This window comes from Tauraco erythrolophus, chromosome 3 (genome assembly GCF_009769465.1).
Source record: "Tauraco erythrolophus isolate bTauEry1 chromosome 3, bTauEry1.pri, whole genome shotgun sequence".
Lineage (NCBI taxonomy): Eukaryota > Metazoa > Chordata > Aves > Musophagiformes > Musophagidae > Tauraco > Tauraco erythrolophus.
In genome coordinates, this window is record NC_141467.1 from 66,868,942 (window position 1) to 66,889,784 (window position 20,843).

General features: G+C 39.9%; 1 protein-coding gene across 1 annotated transcript in view; it reads right to left on the reverse strand.

Annotated features, from left to right (window-relative positions):
• Nucleotides 1-4,350: 4,350 nt before the first annotated feature.
• The window catches only part of CPA6 (carboxypeptidase A6), a 47,119-nt gene continuing 30,626 nt past the window's right edge, over nucleotides 4,351-20,843 (reverse strand). Inside the window, exons 6-10 of the mRNA XM_009989026.2 lie at nucleotides 16,872-16,982; nucleotides 16,536-16,626; nucleotides 11,665-11,867; nucleotides 6,082-6,166; nucleotides 4,351-4,538 (exon numbers count right to left, since the gene is read on the reverse strand). Coding sequence (XP_009987328.2) covers nucleotides 4,351-4,538; nucleotides 6,082-6,166; nucleotides 11,665-11,867; nucleotides 16,536-16,626; nucleotides 16,872-16,982 — 678 coding nt within the window. The remainder of the gene's footprint in view (nucleotides 4,539-6,081; nucleotides 6,167-11,664; nucleotides 11,868-16,535; nucleotides 16,627-16,871; nucleotides 16,983-20,843) is intronic.

Genomic DNA, 20,843 nt, shown 5'->3' on the forward strand with positions numbered 1-20,843 from the left:
ATTTCACCTGTTCTAAATGTTTCATGCCCCAAACATCATTTGCTGAGGAGAGCCATGTGTTAGCTCACCACTCTGAGGTGACTCTGGTTATCCCAAATTTGCAGATAGTAACAGAAACCCTCGTTGTTAGGGCAGGCCCTTTATGGGACCACGTGCAGCCTAAGGCTGTGAATTTGTGACAAGCTGCTCACTCTTAGGGCATCAGGCACATTCAGCCGAGGACTGTGAGAACCACTCAGGAGTAGTTCACTTTAGTCTAAGACAGACCCGCCAACAGCTTCGGTGCTCCTGACTTCATGGTGCTGATAAGGCTTGAAAGCTTATCGATGGGATCAGCCAGAAGGCAGCTTGCTCCGCACTCGGCTTTCCTCCTACACAGCTGAAGGAGGAAGCAATTACAGCTCTTTGGACCTTATTTTTTTTATCCTGAATGAGTGTGAGAATCGGGCGTACATTAAGCATGCCAAACGGTCTACGTTTTCAGTGGACAGAAGATTTTTAAACTCACAATTCTGAAAAGGTATTTTGTGTGGTAAGCATTTAAAAATGTTTTTTAAAGAAATATAGCTAGTGTCATGAGATTTATATTTAAAAACTCTCTCTGTAATTTATTTGAATTTCTCTTGTCCTGTTTCTACAGCAGAGAGATAGTTGTATCTCTGCACATCTGAGATATTATTCTTGTGTTTTACCATCACTTAAGAACTGCATGAAAATGCTAACATCTGGCTTTTAATCATATAAGTCAATGGCTCTACCCATGCTAATGAATATCTTATTCTTTGAGTGGTACCATGAAATTGAACATAAAAAGGGAAGGGATTATTTAACATGAATAGACTAGAGCGGTTAAGTAGTAACCTGATTTTGGTAGGAAATACAATGCTTTCTTCTTAACCTTAAGAATTAGATGCACTCTTTCAAGAAGCAGTTGTTTTGTGCAGTCCTCGAGTAGGCAGCACAGTCTGCACACTGCGGTTGGCTATAGAGAAGAGGACTGGCACTGGATGTTTTGAAGTAAATGCAGGGTGGCATTCAAGGTCATTTGGACTCTTTCTATTCAAATTCCAGAAATATAAAAAAAAAAAGAATTGCAGTTTTCCATTGGCTTTACATGTTACATGAGTGACCAAATACATTGGCCTTTTTGAATCAATTTCTGAAAAAGACGTGGGGATCTTCACCCATCAGCTGTGCTTTTTCTTTAAGGTTTGCAACCTTGACATTTTCTGACCTATAAAAGTAATTTTTTTTTTCCAATTTATTAATGATGATTCAAAGCCATTTGGAGTCTTTGTAAGTTCTCATTTGGGATAGTTTTTTTTTTTTTGTTGGGAAGGGTGAACTGCAGAGGCATAGGCCTGTTTCCTTCACATGAATTAATCTCAGGATTTTGTTTCTAAAAAAATAAAAGCTATCAAAAAGAAGGAGAGATGTTCACAAAACCTTGTCTGAGCACTTTTTCCAAGTTATAGAAGCAATTATAACTATTCTATCAATAATCAATGGAAGTGGAACTCCTGGATTTCACATAATCATTATATATGTGATTTTGACTGCTGGGTTAATAACCAGTGTTTTGCTGTTCATGTACTTTTTATTGTGTTCAATGGTAAACTGTACCTACGATCATAAAATAAATTCACTTTTCTCAAATCAGTTATTGATTCTGTTGTCCTGTAGGCAATAAAGACTGCTGAAGAGAAGTACAGAGGGAAGAGAAATAAGCAATTATGGAGATAAAGAGCTGTTCAGAGAAGTAACATTTGTAAGTCACCGAGACTGTTATTCCATATCCAAATAGCTGGTTTCCAGTAGTTCTTTTCTTAGGGTAAACTATTCTATTTAGAATCACTCTTGCTGATAAATTGTCTTACAAATTCTTAATTCAGGAAATAGGGTTTGTTCTTTTCTAGTGACTGTCTTTCTAATCATCTTAAGTGACCCTGAAATTGAAATTAAAGGGCTTAGAGACTGTTTACACTTGTATTTACCTACAAGGCCCTAAATTACCCTACACAGGTCTTCGAAACTTAGCTCAGAGTTTTCAGTTGCACATAATACATAGTACTCACGCTGAGTCTATCCAGATGCCGGGATGTAGCTGTATTAATGGACTAGTTTTGATATCAAGTACTTCTAAATGTCAAAGCTTCTTCGATAAATGTAAGAATACTTGCAATTATTCCTGTCCAAGAAGGTCAACTAGATCTACAGCGTTACGTCCTTTTGATAACTAAAAGAAGGCTTTTGTTTTGTTTTGTTTTGTGTTCTTTTTTGCTCCAAGAGTTCAGTTATTTTTCAGTACCAGAGGAGATGTGATGGTAGGAAGATAAAGCTGAAATGTTTCATATGACAAACTGCTGGACTACGAGCAGGAGTCAGACCATCACATCTGAATCTAGTTTCTTCTGGCCCATACTTGGAAGGGTTTGTACGGTAGCAATCCAGAGGTAAATTTGCCTCATGCTGATTAGGCATCTCTCATGCCTTCTGTCCTTCATTTCAGTCTCTTATGTCCTTGTAGAAGTTCAGTCTTGTCACCTAAATCCAGAATAACTCACAACAATTGCTGCTAACATTTAATTTACGCCACTATCAAGTCCGTTGGTCAAGAACCTGTGCATAGCAAAAGACAGTTATTGCTGTCTTCAGAATATTTGATGATTATGGTCATAAGCACTTGGAAATGACTAGCGGATAGATACTTTGAGAGCTTCTGTCCCTTAGATTTTTATTAAACCAGAATAGAAACTTGCATTAGTCAAACAAGTCTGAACTAATCAAATCTGAACAAGCTTTCAGAAAGCTTGTTTAAAATAAATATTTATTAACAAAGTTTTAAATAAATAGAATGCAATCCTGTCATCTTTGCTCACTGATTGCCTTTTGCGGTCCTGAAAACAATGGTGGTATTAATTAAATATAGTGTTCTCTAGTCTCATAAAGATTGAACCATTTGCTAACTTCAAGTATTTAACGAGAACGTAGGTTTTTAAAAATATCACATCCTTGCTGTCAGTAATGTTTTACAGATAGGTAAAATTGTCACATCCTTGAACTAAAGCTTTAACAGTTAAATGAAATATGAAGAATACTTCAAAAGCCTTTGATGATTTTATTAAGAAATATGTTTTATTTAACATGTTATGGCATAAGATTAAATTCAAAATTAATAAAGTAAAATATATGCTTTTGCCGAAATAATAAGATCAAAAAATTACTGTTCTAAAAGTACCAAAAACCCCTCAACAAATTTTTATCTTCTCTGTGCTTTCATTACTATTCTTCCAAACATGGTACTTATTCCCTATATTTGAGCTGTAAAGCTTCTGTTTTCACTGCCGGCTCACTTAAGAATCTATTACTAATTCCTTTAAAACATGTAAAAAATACGATTTCCAAGAACAGCCACGCAGCCATAGAGCTACAGAACTCACTGCAAGAATACTGATAAATAAGATATCAGTTAACATCAGTTAATTACAGTTTAAGGCTAGACCCTCAGCTGGTGAAAATGGGCAGGCACTGACTACAGCAGAACCCAGATGCACCAGTTGACTGCCTGCTTCCAAGTTCCAAGTCATGGCAAGTTGCTTTGTCAGCAACTACTCCATAAAGCGTAGTATTGTATATCTCAATAATATCTCGTTATCATTCTTACACAGCTCTAGGAATGTTACATTTTTCAAAGGCAATATGTTGATTTTGAGTCCATTCCTATATATACATTTGAAAACAGGTTTCTCTGAACAGTTAAAGGAAACCTTGGGTCAAATTCTTGCATGATATGAAAAAAAATTACATAAGTGCATATACATATGTATGTATACATGCAGAAAGAAGCCACATTGCCACTTGCAGTGCAGCCAGCTGCAACTATATATACCATTTACTGCTATAGATACGGGCCTGTGTGGGGTCACAGAGTACATATACATGAATGTAAACTTTATCCCTTGATTTGAGAGACCCCACTGAGGGAAGTCTTCCTGTTAGGGAAAAGAGTAAAGCCAGGGATAGTCTGGAAGTGTTTTATTTCAGGCACCTGTACATGGACCTGGACCTGCCCCAGTCAAGTTGCAGAATCAAAGCTTTATTGCAAAAAGAACAGACTATTTTATACCAAACTGGTAATTAAGTTAGTATATCAACTTTCTGGACTTTTGTAGAGCAGATATTAAATGATTTTTTCCCATTTCCCACCAAGTAAATCTGGTAGGAATAATACCATCTTTCCCATTAGCTTCTATAATTTTGAAGCAGCCAAGCTTAGCATGGCAACTGAACACACCGAAAGGCATCAGCACTGGGAGTAAAATGCTCATTTCCAGCTCCTAGAAATAGCTCTCAGTGACATTTCTTCAGCAGATGAAGAGTTATATTTTTAACTGCAAGCATGGTCTCTGTGCAGGTGGGTTTGATCAGTGTCTCAGGAAGTAAAAATCCGAAATGGCCGGTGTCCCGCAGCTCGAACGCGAATGCGTAGGGGATGCCGTTCTTGTACGCCCAGTCCATAGAGCTACCAGAACTCACATCTGAAAGGGAATCCAGAGAAAATTTTAAGAATTGTTAAATGCCGGTCATGTTCAAAGCACCAGAGGGTTCTTGTGGCATTTTGTATGTACTTGCAACTTAAGCTGCTGCTTGCCCTGAGCCTGAGAACCCTTCAGAGAAGGACACGGGCACTCAGCACCTGGGGAAAGGTGCTCAGCACAATATGGGATTAGACCCTCGATTTTCACAGGAGAAACATTAATAACTGACTTTTTTGTGTAAAGTAAAACTTTAATAAAAGAGAACATTTAGAATAAAGCCTCAAACTGTTCTTGTCCCCAGGTGAGTGCAGCCTAAAGCTTTTCTTCTACACAGATCTCCCAGCTGGACTGGAGCTCTGTGTGCTCCCAGGTTTAACATGGGGGTTTTTTTAGGTAATTTCTTTGCAGGGAGAAAGGAGATAAAGTAATCTACATTCTCCTTTTCAGAGCTCTTTGAAATTTCTCTTCATTTCTGTCTTATTTTCTCACCATTTCCTTATGGCCTGAGAGTATTTGCATAGGTGGTGTCTAATATTAACAAACCTTCCTGAGGAAGAGAGCTGCTTACGCTTTCGTTATCTCCATATGTTGATTACCCAAGACACTTTATTTATATACAGATCCATCTCTCATGTGGCCCACTGTCTCCTGTGCCATTCTGGCATTAATTCATGCACTGCTCTTCTGTGACATGGCAACTGACTACGCTGGAATGGGCACATGATGCAACGCCGGACGAGATGCAGGAAGTTGCTCGTGAAAAATCTTGCTGTTTACTTAAGCTTCTTGCCTTTTCAATGTCTGTTATCATTACTGAGAGTGTTCAGGCCTCATAGTTCCAGTAAAAATGAAAATGTCTCATTGAAACCTATTGAACTTCTTTTTCTCTTACTCTCTGTTTTGTCAATGTGGAGAGCTTGCCTGACACATGTTGTTACATATTTAAAAGGCATATTTCAGAGATATTTTGTTATAGGGAAAAATGCATTTGTGATAGCTCTCTGAAAAATGGAAGATATCCAAATAAAGATACTGTTGCTATCATTTATCCTCATCTAGACAGGGGCATTTGAAACCTAGCTTTTAAAGAGATCGTCCTAAATTTTAGAATGAGCTCTATGAATAGCTGTGTCTATCACAATTGCGCAATAGGAGAGGCAAAGTAATGGTGAAAATGAAACTTACTTTGAATTATTTCCTCCAAATATTTTATAACTTAGTAGTGCATTTACAGATTCTGATAAAGATATGCTTTTGAAGATCTTGCTTTATCTTTTTTTTAAAAATCTGGTTTTACATGTGATTTACTGGATTTCACCTCTCAAATGCATTGCATTTTAATCTCTTTTATTGCATTGAGTTAATCTTACTGCAATCAACTGGCCAAATCGGTTACAAAACTTCATCTTCCACCTTCCTCACCATCCACAACTGGAACAAAGTTCACTTTAAATAGTGTTTGCTTTCTTTGTTGTAATAAGAGTAATCTCCTTGTTACTATAGGTAGGTCAAAGTCACAAACCTGTGCCAGAGGAAAACTTACACAAAGTGCTAGATGCAGGACCATATCTGTATCTTATACCATAGGCTGACTGAAGAGCATTAACAGCATTATAGGCTGCTAGTTCCTGTGGGAAGGAGAAAAACAAATACATAAATTAGACTTTGAATTAAATACTGTAATGGGATTGGAACCTGAACTATGGATCATTGACTTCCGGCGTCATGCTGTGTTCTGTGAGTCCGTGGCAGCTAATTTAAAATTATTTTAAAGGATAAATGCATTATTTATTTTTATTGACAGCAATTCCCTAATTCCCTGAAAAACTTGCTTAGGTATTTTCATGGCATAACGAACCTCACCGTACTGTGAATGATCAGCCATTAAGTATCTGTAATTATAGGTATATGTACCAATTTAGTGACACGACGGATTTAGGTGACATGTGAGACCATGAGATGAAATAATCTTTTTTTTTTAATGCAGTTTAAAAGCCATGCATGCATTTTCTGCCAGTATCTGTGGGAGCATTTCCCAGTCCACTAAACCTCATCTTTGCTGGGTTTGTGAAGGAGAAATGATCTCTTGCTGACACTCCACTGTGGTTCAGTGAGCAGAGTGGGAAGAAGGAAGGAGGCAAATTCCACTCCTGAATCTCTGATGGACAGATGAATGTTCACTGCTGGTCTAATTTTCTCTGGGGTCAGATGACATAGGCTTGGAAAACTCTTTCCACTATTGCAGAAATGTGATTTCAGTACTGAATGGGGAAAATGAGCACCTACATTTCAACATCCATATGAATGCAGCCCGTTTAGGAGGTTCATGGAATCAGAAGGCCTGGCCCATGGCAAATTCTGAGGGTCACACGTGGATAATGCATCCAAACACAGGGGAAGGATGCATGTATCATGGCTGTATCAAAAGGAGCGTGGCCAGCAGGTCAAGGGAAGTGATTCTGCCCCTCTACTCAGCTCTCGTGAGACCCCACCTGGAATACTGCATTCAGCTCTGGAGTCCCCAACACAAGAAGGACATGGAGCTACTGGAACGAGTCCAGAGGAGGGCCACGAAGATGATCAGAGGGCTGGAGCACCTCTGCTATGAAGATAGGCTGAGAGAGTTGGGGCTGTTCAGCCTGGAGAAGAGAGGCTCTGGAGTGATCTTATAGCAGCTTTCCAGTACCTAAAGGGGGCCTCTAGGAAAGCTGGAGAGGGACTTTTTACAAGGGTATATAGTGATAGGACAAGGGGCAATGGATTTAAACTGAAAGAGGGGAGATTTAGGTTAGATAGAAAGAAATTCTCTACATTGAGGGTGGTGAGGTACTGGAACAGGTTGCCCAGAGAAGTTGTGGATGCCCCATCCCTGGAGGTGTTCAAGGCCAGGTTGGATGAGGCTTTGGGCAACCAGGTGTAGTGGAGGATTTCCCTGCCCATGGCAGGGGGGTTGGAACTAGATGATCTTTGAGGTCCGTTCCAACCCTAACCATTCTATGATTCTATGATTCTGTGTATTCAAAAGAAAAAGGAATATTGCAATCCCACAGAAAAGGATCCTGGAGAAGGTACAGTGAAGGCTGGGAATATCTAGGAAAACAGAGCCACCTCCCTACAGATAGCAGGAAACAACACCTTTGGAGCTACAGACTGCTAGACTTTGAACCCCTGGGTAAAGCCGCAATGGTTCTTTTAGTTGTTCCATTTCCGTGAACTGAAGAGCGGTAGGTTTCAGTTTATGCAAGTCTTCATGAACTTGGTCCTTACTTTGTTATTCATCAAGCTCTAGATGAACGCACTGGGGAAGGATTATTCTATACTTGCTTTTTCCGTTTACACACTTTCCCTAACCTTCCACTTGTTCACCATTGTCAGGAATCAGGATTCTGGCTTAATCCTCGGTCTGACCCATGCAAGCATTCCTGCTGTGGATCTTTGTCTGCCCCAGTTGAGAAGCCAGAGAAAACTGCTTTGAAATGTCATTCCAGAAAAAAAAAATTCATTTTCACTTACTGGCCAGCAAGTAGGGCTATAGAGAGTTTATTTTACACTAAGAACTGCTCTTAGCAAATGGAAGAGCACTTTTTTACTCCATTATAAAAATCTATTAGGCACAACCAAATTATTTGTTTGTTTCTCAGCACAGGGATGACAGTGCTGGCGACTGTGACATTTTCAGCTTGGCCCTTCTCTTGCTCTTGCCACCTCCATGAGAGAGTGCATGGAGGCAGGGACCACTGAAGTCAATGCTGCTGGGAACTTCTGCTGGGTTAAGATGTGTTCGACAGCCGGTGTGAGGGCTAACCCCTGACTCACTCTGACATCAAAGATGAGGAGGTGGTAGGAAGTCCAAGGGAGAAGGAAGTGCTGTCGCTTGGGACTCTCCCTCCTCTTACAGATGCCTCAATTTCTGTGAATGCTTTGGCAAGCTTACCATCCCAGGGCTGTGGTGTGGACCTGAGATGGCCTGGCAACACCAAGGGAGCGAGAGGCAGGGCTCAGCTGAGGGAGAGCAGTGTCCTGGTTAATGCACCACGGAAAGGAGAACATAGCCACAGTGGAGAAGACTCCCTGTGCATGAGTTACTCATTGTACAGCAATGAGACAACAGAAGCAAGCCCTGTTGAAATCTTACTGAAGAAATAGTTTGGCAATGCCAATATAAAAATAGCACAACAGTAATGGTTTCTCTGCCGAGGCAGCAACTGTCTGAAGGCCAGGCCAGGAGTGACCCAAGTCCACGTCCACCATGTAGGCAGGCGTCCCTGGGCACTGTGAGACTGATGCTCTTAGCCTTGAGTGGTGCTGCTTGCTTCCACTGTTGGGAGTTACATGCCCAAAGAAGGGGACAGTTCTCAACTGCATCACACCGCGTAGGTTGGATCCTGAATAAATCCAGACAATCAGTCTTTGAACACCCTCAAGGAGAGAGCTTCACATAAAATTATCAGATTTTTACAAAGACATACACAAACTCAGTCATGCCATGTAAGTTCACTGCAAACACTAAGGCAAATGACTGTACAGGAAGAAAGAGGATGAAATGTAAGTGAAATTTAAAACTGTCGAGGTAAGATAAATTTCTCTGGGTTTGTTTGTTGTTTGTTTTTTTTTTTAATCTAAAAGTGCACTTTCATTTTAAGTATCTTAAAAGAACAGATTTCAGGACAGTGTTAATAAGAGAGTTTTGCCTAAATTAGAACAGAATATGCATGTTGTGATCAGTACACAGCTCTCCAGTTTCACAGCAACGCTGAATAATTGAACACTTTAATCGAAATGGTAACTGACAGCTCAATAGACTGATACGACCCAGACAGAAACATCCTTTCTTCACTCAGGATTAATTGTGGCCCCCTGTTACCACCAAATGTTCTTTACCTGCTATGCACATGAAGTCCTACAGTTGTCCACTGTACACAGTTTGTGTAGACCAACAAAGTTTGTTCCATCAGCAGCAGGACATAGAGATGTGCTGCTTTCCAGCTCACTGTAATTCTCTAAGAGAACTGGAGAATCTGAAACCTCAGCCTAAGTCACCATCTTAGATAATTCAAATATTAAAGACTATTCATTTCGGAGCCACCAGGAGACAGAGCCTTTGACTGTAGGCAAATATTAAAAACCACAAATAAATAAGCAACAGTATTCCATTCATTTTCACTATGATGCTCGTAACAAGCCTTCTAAATAATAGGAAATTACTTCAGTTTCTTATTCTAACCTCCCTGTTCTTTTTGACCCGCTGCAATAGAAAGAAGTATAGAGTCCAAATACTAGCAACATATTTTGAATTGGGATTTGGCTTCCATTTGTCCAGGCTGTTGTCTAAAACAGTGTCTTTCTTTGTCCCTTTAAGTCTGTGCCCCACTCACTCTAATGAGAAGCCTGAGCCAAGGTCTCACAAACTCAGGGAACACCTACTACTCATAAAAAATTGGATTAATTTGGTCTAAAAGCTATGGATGGAAAGGTACAGCGTATGTGCTGAGGGGCAGTTACTCTCTGTCTCAGAATGGAAATAGCCCTTGATCAACAAGAACAAAGTGTACTGAAGATTTACTAGTATGTGTGAAAACTCTGAGTCTCATTTTCCCTACAGTGAATTTCCTGCTATTGCCTTACGTTACTCTGGCTGTTTTCATCAAGATACCCAACAGTCATCTTCTTGCAGAGCTGATGCTCATTCTTCCTAACCCCATGTCTTTAACTTCTGCTGTCTTGTCTGTTCTTAAAAAAACGTGCTTGCAGCTGCTGGTCTTCAAAGGAATGAGATCCTGTGGTTTTAAATTCCCAGCCTATGGTTTTTGGTAAATGACACTCACCAATCCAGTTGGGGAGCTCTTCTTTCCCTTTGCCATGCCCCAAAAGAGGGTGGAGAAGGTAGAATAAAAAGAAGGCTGACGGATTTATTCACAGTCAATGCAAGGTTGGGTGGCCAGTCCCCACAAGCCTCATATTTTTAGCTTCCCTGGCTGCTTAGTTAACTTCTAATTTGCTCTGTTTCCCAAGAATTATATCAGACATGAGAATTTTATTAGCTGTTGAAATTAAGTGTCCCGATAGAAATAAACCCACAAAGAGAGTTCATTTTGTGGAGTGCTGGCTGCTCAGCCTCCTGAGAGGGTGGCTGAGTGAAATTTCAGTGAAGCTACAGGAACTGACAACGTCATTTATTCTGCAGAGGATCAATCTAAGGTGCAGTTAAGCTCCTTTTGGAGTCACTGCAACTTTCAAGGCCAAAATGGGAGCTATACAGACAATGTAATTTTACTGGAGACCAAGGGTGAAACAAAGACTTGCTACTGGTTGGTGCAATGTGTGTCTGTGAGCAGGGGCAAACAGAAAGTGAAGCTTGAGCCACATTTCCCTAAGAGAATAAGCCATAGGGAGAGTTTTGTGTACAGGAGACTGGCTAAAAAGAGACCTCAGACTGTGAGCAGAGGGAATAGTTCTCCTGCATTTGGACGAGCATGGAATACATGAATGTACATATTTGTAAATCAACAGGTTTGCATCAAAAAACGTACTCTTGTTAATGTATTCTTCTAATGGACAAAAACTCCAAAGCACTCAATGTTAATCAACTGCTTGTCTTAAAGGGGTAACACTGCTATGTTTGAACAGGATGATATATAAAGCAATGGAAACTTTACTTTTGGTGAAATCTACGAGATTTCACTTATAATTGACAAATATAAACCATTTCGATTTTATTTTGTTCATAAAATGTAAGATGATCTTCTCTGTGCTTCTAGTGTTTAAGTTCTGAGCATAAAGGGAGAGAATTTCAGCTAGATGCCCAAGGACTTAACTACATACTTCCCATTACAGTTAATGAAATACAATTACACTAACTATAATTAAAACCCAGGGATTTATCCTATAAAGTAATTTAAAGAGAGTGACGGATGGAAGGCACTATACCATTTTAATCAAATTACTGCTGACTCACTTTGAGTGAAGGTTGTATAACCAGAAATGAGATTGCAAGAGGATCCAGAATAAATACCGCTCGATATTAAATATGTGCAAAGTACTGAAGACACAAGTCTTCTCTCAAAATAAAACGTACAAAAAAGTATTATCTAGGGAAGCATATTCTCCCAAGTTTTAATGTACTTACCACGCAGCTGAAGTTTGGAATAGTTGCATATTTGTAAGAGTAAGGGTACAGCAGCATCTGTGCATACGCGTGGAAGGACAAATAGGCTTTTATTTGTTTCCGATGTTTGCGGAGAAAATGAGCAACAGCCTTTACTTCAGGCTCAGACTCAGGAAAGGGACCACAGTAGGTGTCATCGCATGGGTGAAATGAAGCACCCTCATCTAGAGATTGAATAAGAAAGTTGATGGTAAGTGATCATGGAGAATTTCTAAGGGTCAACTTCTGACTCAGCCTGTGTGGACCTGCGAGCAAAAGTGTGAAAAGCCATAAACAAATTGCTTTCTTGTGACTGATGGGCACGAGCCAGTGGGACCTCCGTTCAGCAATCTTCTTGATCATCTAGTAGATGTGCCAAGTTGCCAATTGGCCAACTACATGCAGTTCTCCCCAGAGGACATATTTTTAACCCAACAGAAAAAGAAGAGCCTGATTTCCTTGTATTTTATTCCCTGGCTTTCCATACAAGCGACACATTTTATGATAGCATTCCAGTATTAAAACCATTGAAGGGTCTCAGCTGGTCTGCTTGAAATCAGAGTGCTATAGCTCTTTCGCTAGTCACTGCCAAGACACATCTAGCCTCTGAGAGCATTTTAACCTACTAGCTAGTACAGTGATGGTTACAATGGTAGGTAAATAACCTCAACAGGCATGATCTTAAGAGACTGGTTTAAAAAATTAGAATTGTCCCTGACTACTGCCTATTTTTACTCTTGCAAACCTTACGGGAAGAAAACAAGCCGCATGGGATGATTGCTCAGTTAGCTAAAATAGAAATCATCTCAGTTTGCATAGGGCTTATTTTTCCTTCAAGTTTGGGGCAGGGGTTCAGTTGTGAGGATACTTTTCACCATGTCAACCTGCTTAGGCAGCAGTAAGCTGCAGAATTGTAGCCTACATGTAATATCCCACAAGGTACTGAAAGCTGAAACTCAGAAAAGGAGATGTGCCAGTGGCTCCTTTATCATTTACCAATTCTGGATCTAATCCACCGTCTCATTTACAGCCTGGGACCTGGGCCTAAAAGAACAATATTTATGCAAATCTACTCCACTCTTTTATCCACTGTGATTTCAAAATGCCACATGTTTTACACTGACCTGCAGAATAATAATAGTTTGTGACATACCCTGGTGTCATCAGGGACTTAACAAAAGCAGTGTTCTATTAGCTTTCCTTTGTATATTAAGTACTGCTATCTTCACATAATAAAAAAAGAGCAGTGTGTGAGAAGGCATAATAATATGAACTAAAATAGGGTTACACAATCAACCTAATGCCAAAAAAAATTAAAAGTGGAAGACTTTCATGCTGCAGCTTCATTCGTAACATGAAAATTGAGGGTACTATTCAATGGCCACAGGTGGGGATTTCAGAAGGCATTAGTGCTTGGATTGCAGTGGGTATGGAAGGGTTATATGGAGGGCAGATGGTCTCCTCCCTGCAGAACAGATGGCCACCAAGTCATCCAAATCCCAAGAGCACTCTGCCTTGATGTCTTGTCAGATAATACAGCTAAAGGAGAGCTATTTAATGGAGCCTCCAGAGCCTCTACTTTTTTTAATGGCTACTTCATCTCCTGTAACAGTGTTGTATGTTGAATCATGAAAGTGGACATCACTGTAAATAAACAGCAGAATCCTAGAAGCTAACAGTAAAATAACCTGATGGTAAAATATGATTCAGTTTAGTGACTTTCAGTGAAGAAAAGACTCTCTAAACTGTCCGGCCTACTGTCATGAGCCACTTGCAATTCCAGTTGTAGTTAATGCTTTTCCTTAAGTGAAGCTGGCTGGTAGTAAAAAGAGAAGGTTTCCATGGTGGCCTTGGATAATGTAAGGATATCCTCAATTTTCATGCGGGAATTTCTTTTAAAGTAATGCAAGAAGGAAAAAAAAACATACAGTAAGTATCAACTCCTGTGAAATTTCTGAGTTGCAGTCATGAGAAGAAAATGGAATTGCATAAAATGTCACCATGCTGCCTTATTTTTGTACCTGATAGCATACCAGGGGAGGACAAGTATCCTCTGACATCCAACATGAGATCAAATGTACAAAGGAAATGTGTGCAGAGACTGATAAAACTAATGCTTTGGTACAGAAGGAAGACTGGGAGGATGGATGAGCTGGAGCACGACCCTCAAACTTCCTTGAAGCCACTTCTGCCAGTATGAGGTACTGTTCTCAGTAAGCCATGGGGCACATTGGAAACTGCGATGCATTGGAAATTTTAACTCCCACTGCTGCTGTCCTGGGGGCTTCGGATCCAACTTCTTTAACTGCATTTGCCCTATCGCATGATTTAGTTCTAAGTATGTCATTATTTTCTTTAAAGTTGCTATTTATTTCATGAACATTAAGCCTTTATGCTAGTTATTGCACATAAATATATATTGCAAGGAGCATTTCTATGCAGAGATCTTGCAGTGGGTATTCACCTGGGTCTATGTGCAATTTCTGTGCGCTATTTTAGGCACAGGGTGCTGCAAAGTCAAATCTGCCACAATCGGTGATATGGCCCTTTTCTCAGTCTCTAGAGAATACAGAAGGAACATCATAAAGCTGACATCAAAGTCCTACACTAGAAGGGAAGAGGAAAGCAGAGGGGATGCTGTGTTATCTTTACCAAGTAGCTCACTGCAGATAGCATTCAGTGGCTTTGCTGGGGCCGGATTCTGCCACAACACACCTGCCTGGAAGCCCCATGGTGAAGTTCAAGCCTTGTCTGCAAACTGTAAGTGTGACTGAACTGAATAAAAAGGTTTTTACAAGCATACGCAGTTTTAAATGTTAAACACACCAGGATTATACAAGCCTGAAAGCGTGATATGATCCACATTCTTCTCTGCCTCATTTAGTGTCAGATTAATGAGAACATGGGGTGCCGGGTGAGGATCTTCTGAGCATCAGTCACTCCAGTTCATGAAAGAGCTCTTTATTCTCTGGCAAAATAGAGAATCAGATGGAGTTTGGGGTCCGGTGTGGGAAGCAGAGCATGTGCTTGGTGGGATGACAAGCAACCTTGAATGAATTTTTATTTGTAAACTCAAGATGGGGACCTGCCTTTAATGTTCAGTGCAGGGAAGAAATGCAACAAGTAGTGAATTACAACATGCGACGCGTGTGTGTATTGTTATAGTTTCACTCAGCCTAGAAAAGATGTTTTTTACTGAAAATTGGGCAAACATTTTCAGGACTAGATAAAAAAAGTGTGCTTTAATACAGTGGCTGAGGAGCAAGAAGAGGGAGGAGCAGAGCGATTCGAACCCAAGAAAGATTCATTTGGACTAGAAAGAAAATGCACTGTGTGAATATTAATGTTGCACTGATAAGTAACTATAGTATGGCTCTGAAGACTTTGTAAGAGAACCGTTCATTCCAGCTATGCCAGTGGCTATCTTCTGAACAGAAAATTTATGTCCCCAGAATACCTGCAGTTGTGACGTACACACTTCAGATGGTAACAGTGATGCAGGACTTCGGTTCATTTTTACATTATTTTTGCAGGATAAAATTGCCTTAAAGATCATGACAGCAGCCCTGGGACTATTTTCTGTACCAGAGGGATTCTTAGCTAACATATGCTTTCTGTAACTGTTTCTGTGTCAGTCCTCTCCTTACTGTGAGCAAAGTCAAAAAAATGAGAAGCATATTTCGCAAGTCCATGCTGTATTGAATGTATGCTTCTGTTCACCCTCACCTCATTCGTAATCGCCCTAGGCAGATTAGTTGCACTCACTTTTATCCTTACAGTTCTCAAAAACCTACTTAAAGAATCCAATTGCTGCCAGCCAGACTGTACAGTGCTTGCTCCTGCTGCAAGCAATCAGAGTATCGTGGAAACATCTAGAGACTTCCAGTGGAAGAGGGATAGGCTGAAGGGAGGGCTGTTGCGCTAGCGCTATGCAAACACAATTTCCGTGTTTACGAGTTTGCAATGTAAATAAGGAAGGTGGACAAATGCTGGAGGAGAAAACAGCTACACAAAGAGATGAAGGAAGTTGCTCAAGATGGGAGAGCAGGTCAGCAGGAGAACCAAGTGTGTGTATCTATCTATCTATCTATATTTCACAACAAAGTGCTATTACTTTCTGCTTCACCAGAACTTGTATGGCTGCTTACTCCTGTGTGAGTTGCACTGTCTTGCTGTAAGAGTTAATAAAATACCATTTCTTTCACAGTGGATCCATTCCAAATCTTCTGCTAGTATTTCATTACTGCTGCATTCTCTATGCAAAATTGAGGTCAATTTTTATGAAAGTATTTACAGAAGAGCTGGGAGTTCAAAATTGGATCTCCATGCATTTAGAAGCACCTTCTTTCTTTATTAAATCGCTAACAATAACGGCCTTAAAATATTCTCAGACATTTCTCTGTGAGGCCAACAAAGCAAGTCTGTCACTTCCAAAGCTAAAGCCATTTCAGAGAAATGACAAATTAAATAAAATGAAGTTTGAAATATTTCCTAAAGCTGTAGTCAGGTAAATTTTGAAATGTGATGGGCCAGGCTCAATACTGTTCTTCAAATTATTTACATGGTTGCAGAAATAGAGAATAGCTGTATGTGCGGTTTTTCACTTTTGACGCACTCATCATGGAAACTTTTTACTTGTGATGAGATGTGTTTTTCCCAAGTTCAGGACTTTCATTTTTCTAGAAGCTAGAAGGAAGATTTGAGCCCTGGCTTATGGCTTTATGGGAAAGTAGTTTTGACTTTAACTATGGAAAAGAACACTTCACAATGGATGTGACCTAACCTACTGACTCTGTTGGATAATTAAATACAAGGTAATCTGAACTAGTGGACCAAAGTATCTCCAGACTTACCACACCATTTCACTTTCCAGTTGCGATTAGCATCAACACCGTGACATCGAAACCTTGTGTTCTTTGATCTTGTTTTTCTCCAAAATCGATCCTAACATAAGTTATAAAATAGTTAAATAGTGATATTACTATATTTTGGCAAAAATCTATTTGTACACATAACAAACCAACCCTGGCAAACATATTCAGTATCATATTTTAACTAATTTACTTCCATTTTACATGCCACAAAGTGATGGACCAGATTATACAGAAAGTCATCTTTGAATGATGTAACAACCATTCGATTGTTCCTGTCTGAACAATTTTTTGAGTAATACTACTGACACTACTTACATTTGTCCAGCTAAAATGATATCCATCCACATTAAACACAGGCATGATATAGAAATACAGCTGAGTTAACATCTTTCTCATGGCAGGATCGATCTGGTATGTCTGAAGAGCCTAATGCAGAAAAGCCAAAGAAAGTAGTTTCCATAATAAAAATAATTTCCCACTTAAGTATTGTGACAAGCTAAGACAGTCATGTGACCTTTGGCACACTGACATCCTTAGAGCTGTACTTGAAAAGCTGACATCTTCCTGCAAGTGTGATTAAAGGCAGTATGTGAGCATGTGAAAAAGGTGTTTGAAAGACCCTATTCTCTCTGCTTCTTGGTTACTTTCAATAGCCAAGAAAATAATACAACTCACATTACAGAGAAGCAAATGCGTACAGAGTGTTTCTTGACGTAGGAGCTGAAAGTCAATGGAATATGTTCTTAGCCAAGGAAACAAGTTTAGCTCCTGCAAGACAGCAAAGTGCTGTTGTTTCCACCAGGTGATGATTTGGTGAGGTCAGAGCATGTCTTAAAGCGTTTAAGGCTCACATTACACAAGCTTTTGTTGTATCCAAAGTAATTTACAATCATCAATACAGGCAGCTTACTCCTTTATAATTTAGAAAACCCTCTACTTTTGCAGAACCTCAAGTATAAAGGTTAGTAGAGGGAGTCTAGGTAGGGAAAGTTTTTTTTCCATTCTACATCCTAGAAATACGCAGCAGACCAGAGACTCCTCAGCAGTTCTGTTTGTTAGTACCAGAGATGCTCCTTTACCAGCTTCAAGAAGCTTGGACTCCACACACACACATATATATATAGATATATATATAGATAGGTAGATAGATATAGATATAGTTATCAAAACCAATCCCTTGTCATAGCTGGCCATCGAATTTACATCCTTCAAAGTTTAAGTCTTGATTCTGTAAGGCGAGGAATCAGGTGCTTCACTTGACAGGCAGAAAGTGTATCACAGTGACGCTGGGTTCAGAGGGACGCCCCAGCCTGGCTCCTCTCCTCCTGGTGCTGTGATTACAGCCTTCCGCTCTGCAGTATTTCCGGCCCTCCACATCCAAGTAGTAACGTGTTTGGGGGGACAAAGGGAAACGTTTGCTCTGAAATAAACTAAGCTAAAAGCTTTTCAGTTGACAAATGCCAGGGAACAGTGTGAAGCACAGGAATCTGATACTTCCGGGCTCCTAAACATGCAGCTGTTTGGATTACTGGAGCTGCCACAGGAGCTAACGGATGCTTTTTGTGGAATACCTGTAAGAAATACCCATACAATTGGACATGTCTGGGGCTGAAATTTACTCATGGAGGAACCTGAACATTTTGTTTCTTCTTTATTTAGGGCCTAGTGAGACTTCTAAATGCTTTTTCTAAGCTGTTCATTAACCACCTCTCTGTTGTGCAGTGGTTTCTCCTCACCCAGCCTCAGCTTCCCTCCCAGCACTGCTCTGCACTTGCAGGTCCTTCAGCCTCACTTGAAGATCCAAAGGAGCACGTCATCCCTGCACAAACCACCGAGTCACCCAGTGCTACTCCACACCGAGCTCCTCTTCTCTTTCAGCCAGGAAAGAGGAAGGAAAGTGAGCAACAGAAGGAAAAGGGGACACAGCACAGGATGAAAGGAGACTTAGGCAGCAGCTGGGACAGCGTGGCATGGGGCACCGCAGGGTGGGACAAGATGCTAAAAAAGAGTAGGGTTATCACAGGGGAGAATAGGATGACAGCGGGCTTTTTATGGAAAGCTTTGTGGAGCCGTGGGCTGTCTGGGAAAAAGTCCCTGGCCAACGCGGAGGTCACAGGTCCCCTGGCCCACGTGCCAGAAATTCCCCAAAGATTTTTAGCTGGAATGGTATTGCATTTAACTTCCATGTACTTGTATTAGGAAGCCACATCAAGGCTATAAATACATTTGGATAAAAATAATGGTGTTCAGGAAACTGCAGCTATAGTAAAAAGTAATTTTGTTAAAACGGTTACTCAAAAATAACAACTGTGAAAGCAAGGGCTCTGTTTCATCGATGTACCACATGCAGAAAACCCATACTGAAGTAACTAAGGCTACTCTGTGCATTACGCTACCCTCCACTTAAATCTTCACAGGATTAAGAGCCTATATGGTAATTATGGATGTTAAATCTGTTAAGACTGTTCCTACAGTGGAAACAGAACCAAGTCGTGCTCCAAAATGTGAGTCAAGGAAAATAAACATTTTTGTCATGCTTATTTGGCATGAATAATTTGGCTGGGGAGGAAATAAGGAACCACACACCACTGCCTTGACTTTTTAATGCTTTTCTCTTTTTAGACAGTATTAACAAATCAAGCTCACATTGTGTTTCTGTGGTGAGTATTTACATATTAGTGATAATGAGATTATCATATTTGCTGGTATCTGTATTTATTTATGCCATTCTTTCATTGTCAGTTACATCTGTAATTATGTATTTTGTTACACTGTAGTGTTATATACTGTATTTTAAACTGCAATGCTGTAAGATTAAACTATTTAAAACACTTTTAAAATAATATCCTTAAAATAACTACAGATAATTAATTTAAGGTAATACACTTCTTAAAAATTATATGGATGAGCTTTGCAAACTTTTCGTAACCTTTCCAAATTTGCAAAAAGTGACATAATGAAAATATTTGAATTAAGACTTTTTAATGTTCAGTATGTTTTAAATCTTGTGAAGAATATATTTTTCTTGCCAGGTAAAAGCAACACCATTTAAATACCAAAACAAAACATAGACTGCAAAATGCCAAGCACCCTTTCAGTTTTTAAAGCTACTCTGTGTTATTTTAATGCCTGCTGTCATTGACAAAATACTAGGAGAGACTTTAGAAAGCATTGTAGTCCCCAGTAATACTCTTCAAAATTTTAAGTCTTAAAGATGATTTAGAGCCAAATAGTCAGTCATTCAATTCTGTTCTTTAAAGCATATATGATTTATCTTAATAATTCGGTTACCCTTTTAGAATAGCATTTCATTAAAAATGTAATGTACTTGGTGCAACTTTCTTCTTCATGGAAAGCAAGAGTGTAGCTGGTGTAACCTGGTGTAAGTGAGATAATACTCACTCTTTCTGCTGAAAATATTTTGTCCTTCATACTATTTTTATCTGGCAATTTTGTTGGATGTATTTAGTCAGGCAACACAGACTGTATAATCTTACCTCCCTTAGCAGGGAGGTCTTTGGCAATGTGCCTTGCAGTTACCAAGGTGTGTCCTTGCTGGAGCATAGCCCACAACTTGCCTTTTGTGACGTGGCTCTCAAATCCTTCGAACAATGATCATAAGAACCAACCCCCCCAGCAGTGTTGAAACATTTTCTCTTCACTATGACACAAGCAAGACAAATATAAACCGCTAGTGAATTAACTGCATTGTAGTTTGCACAGAGCTCTCAGAATACAAAGTAATGTGACTGTATATGGCTTGATTCCGCTTCCTCATCATGCAATCAATAGCAGCTTTGCTGCTGAATGTGCAGAGAGCCAGACTGGGCCAATAAATGCTGAATAGTGTTATTAGTGAATGAACAGATGATACGGGAATGCTGCCAACACCGTGCAAGCAATCTGCCTGGGGGATGGGGGAAAGGACCAATGACTAATGGGAGGGGGCTCGATCATCTGGATCAGCAGAGCGGTGGTTGTTGATAGAGCTATGCCAGCTTAGCCTGGCTGAGGATCTGGTCCATAGGAAATTGAATTTGGGGGACAAAGTGAACAAAAGAGCTATATTGTAAACTGCCAAGGCAATAAAAGGCAAGAGTTTAAAATGGATTTAGGATGCAGTTGGGCTTTTTATAAAGTAAGGGGATTGACTGAGAAGGACAAAGCAAGAAGACAGGGTTCAGAGAAACTCTGAAATTGCAGTTGAGCTTAATAATGATTTGCTGTCCCACAATTAATTATTACTAAATTTAAGGTAACAATCAGCTTTTGCTGTTTCTGGTTTTG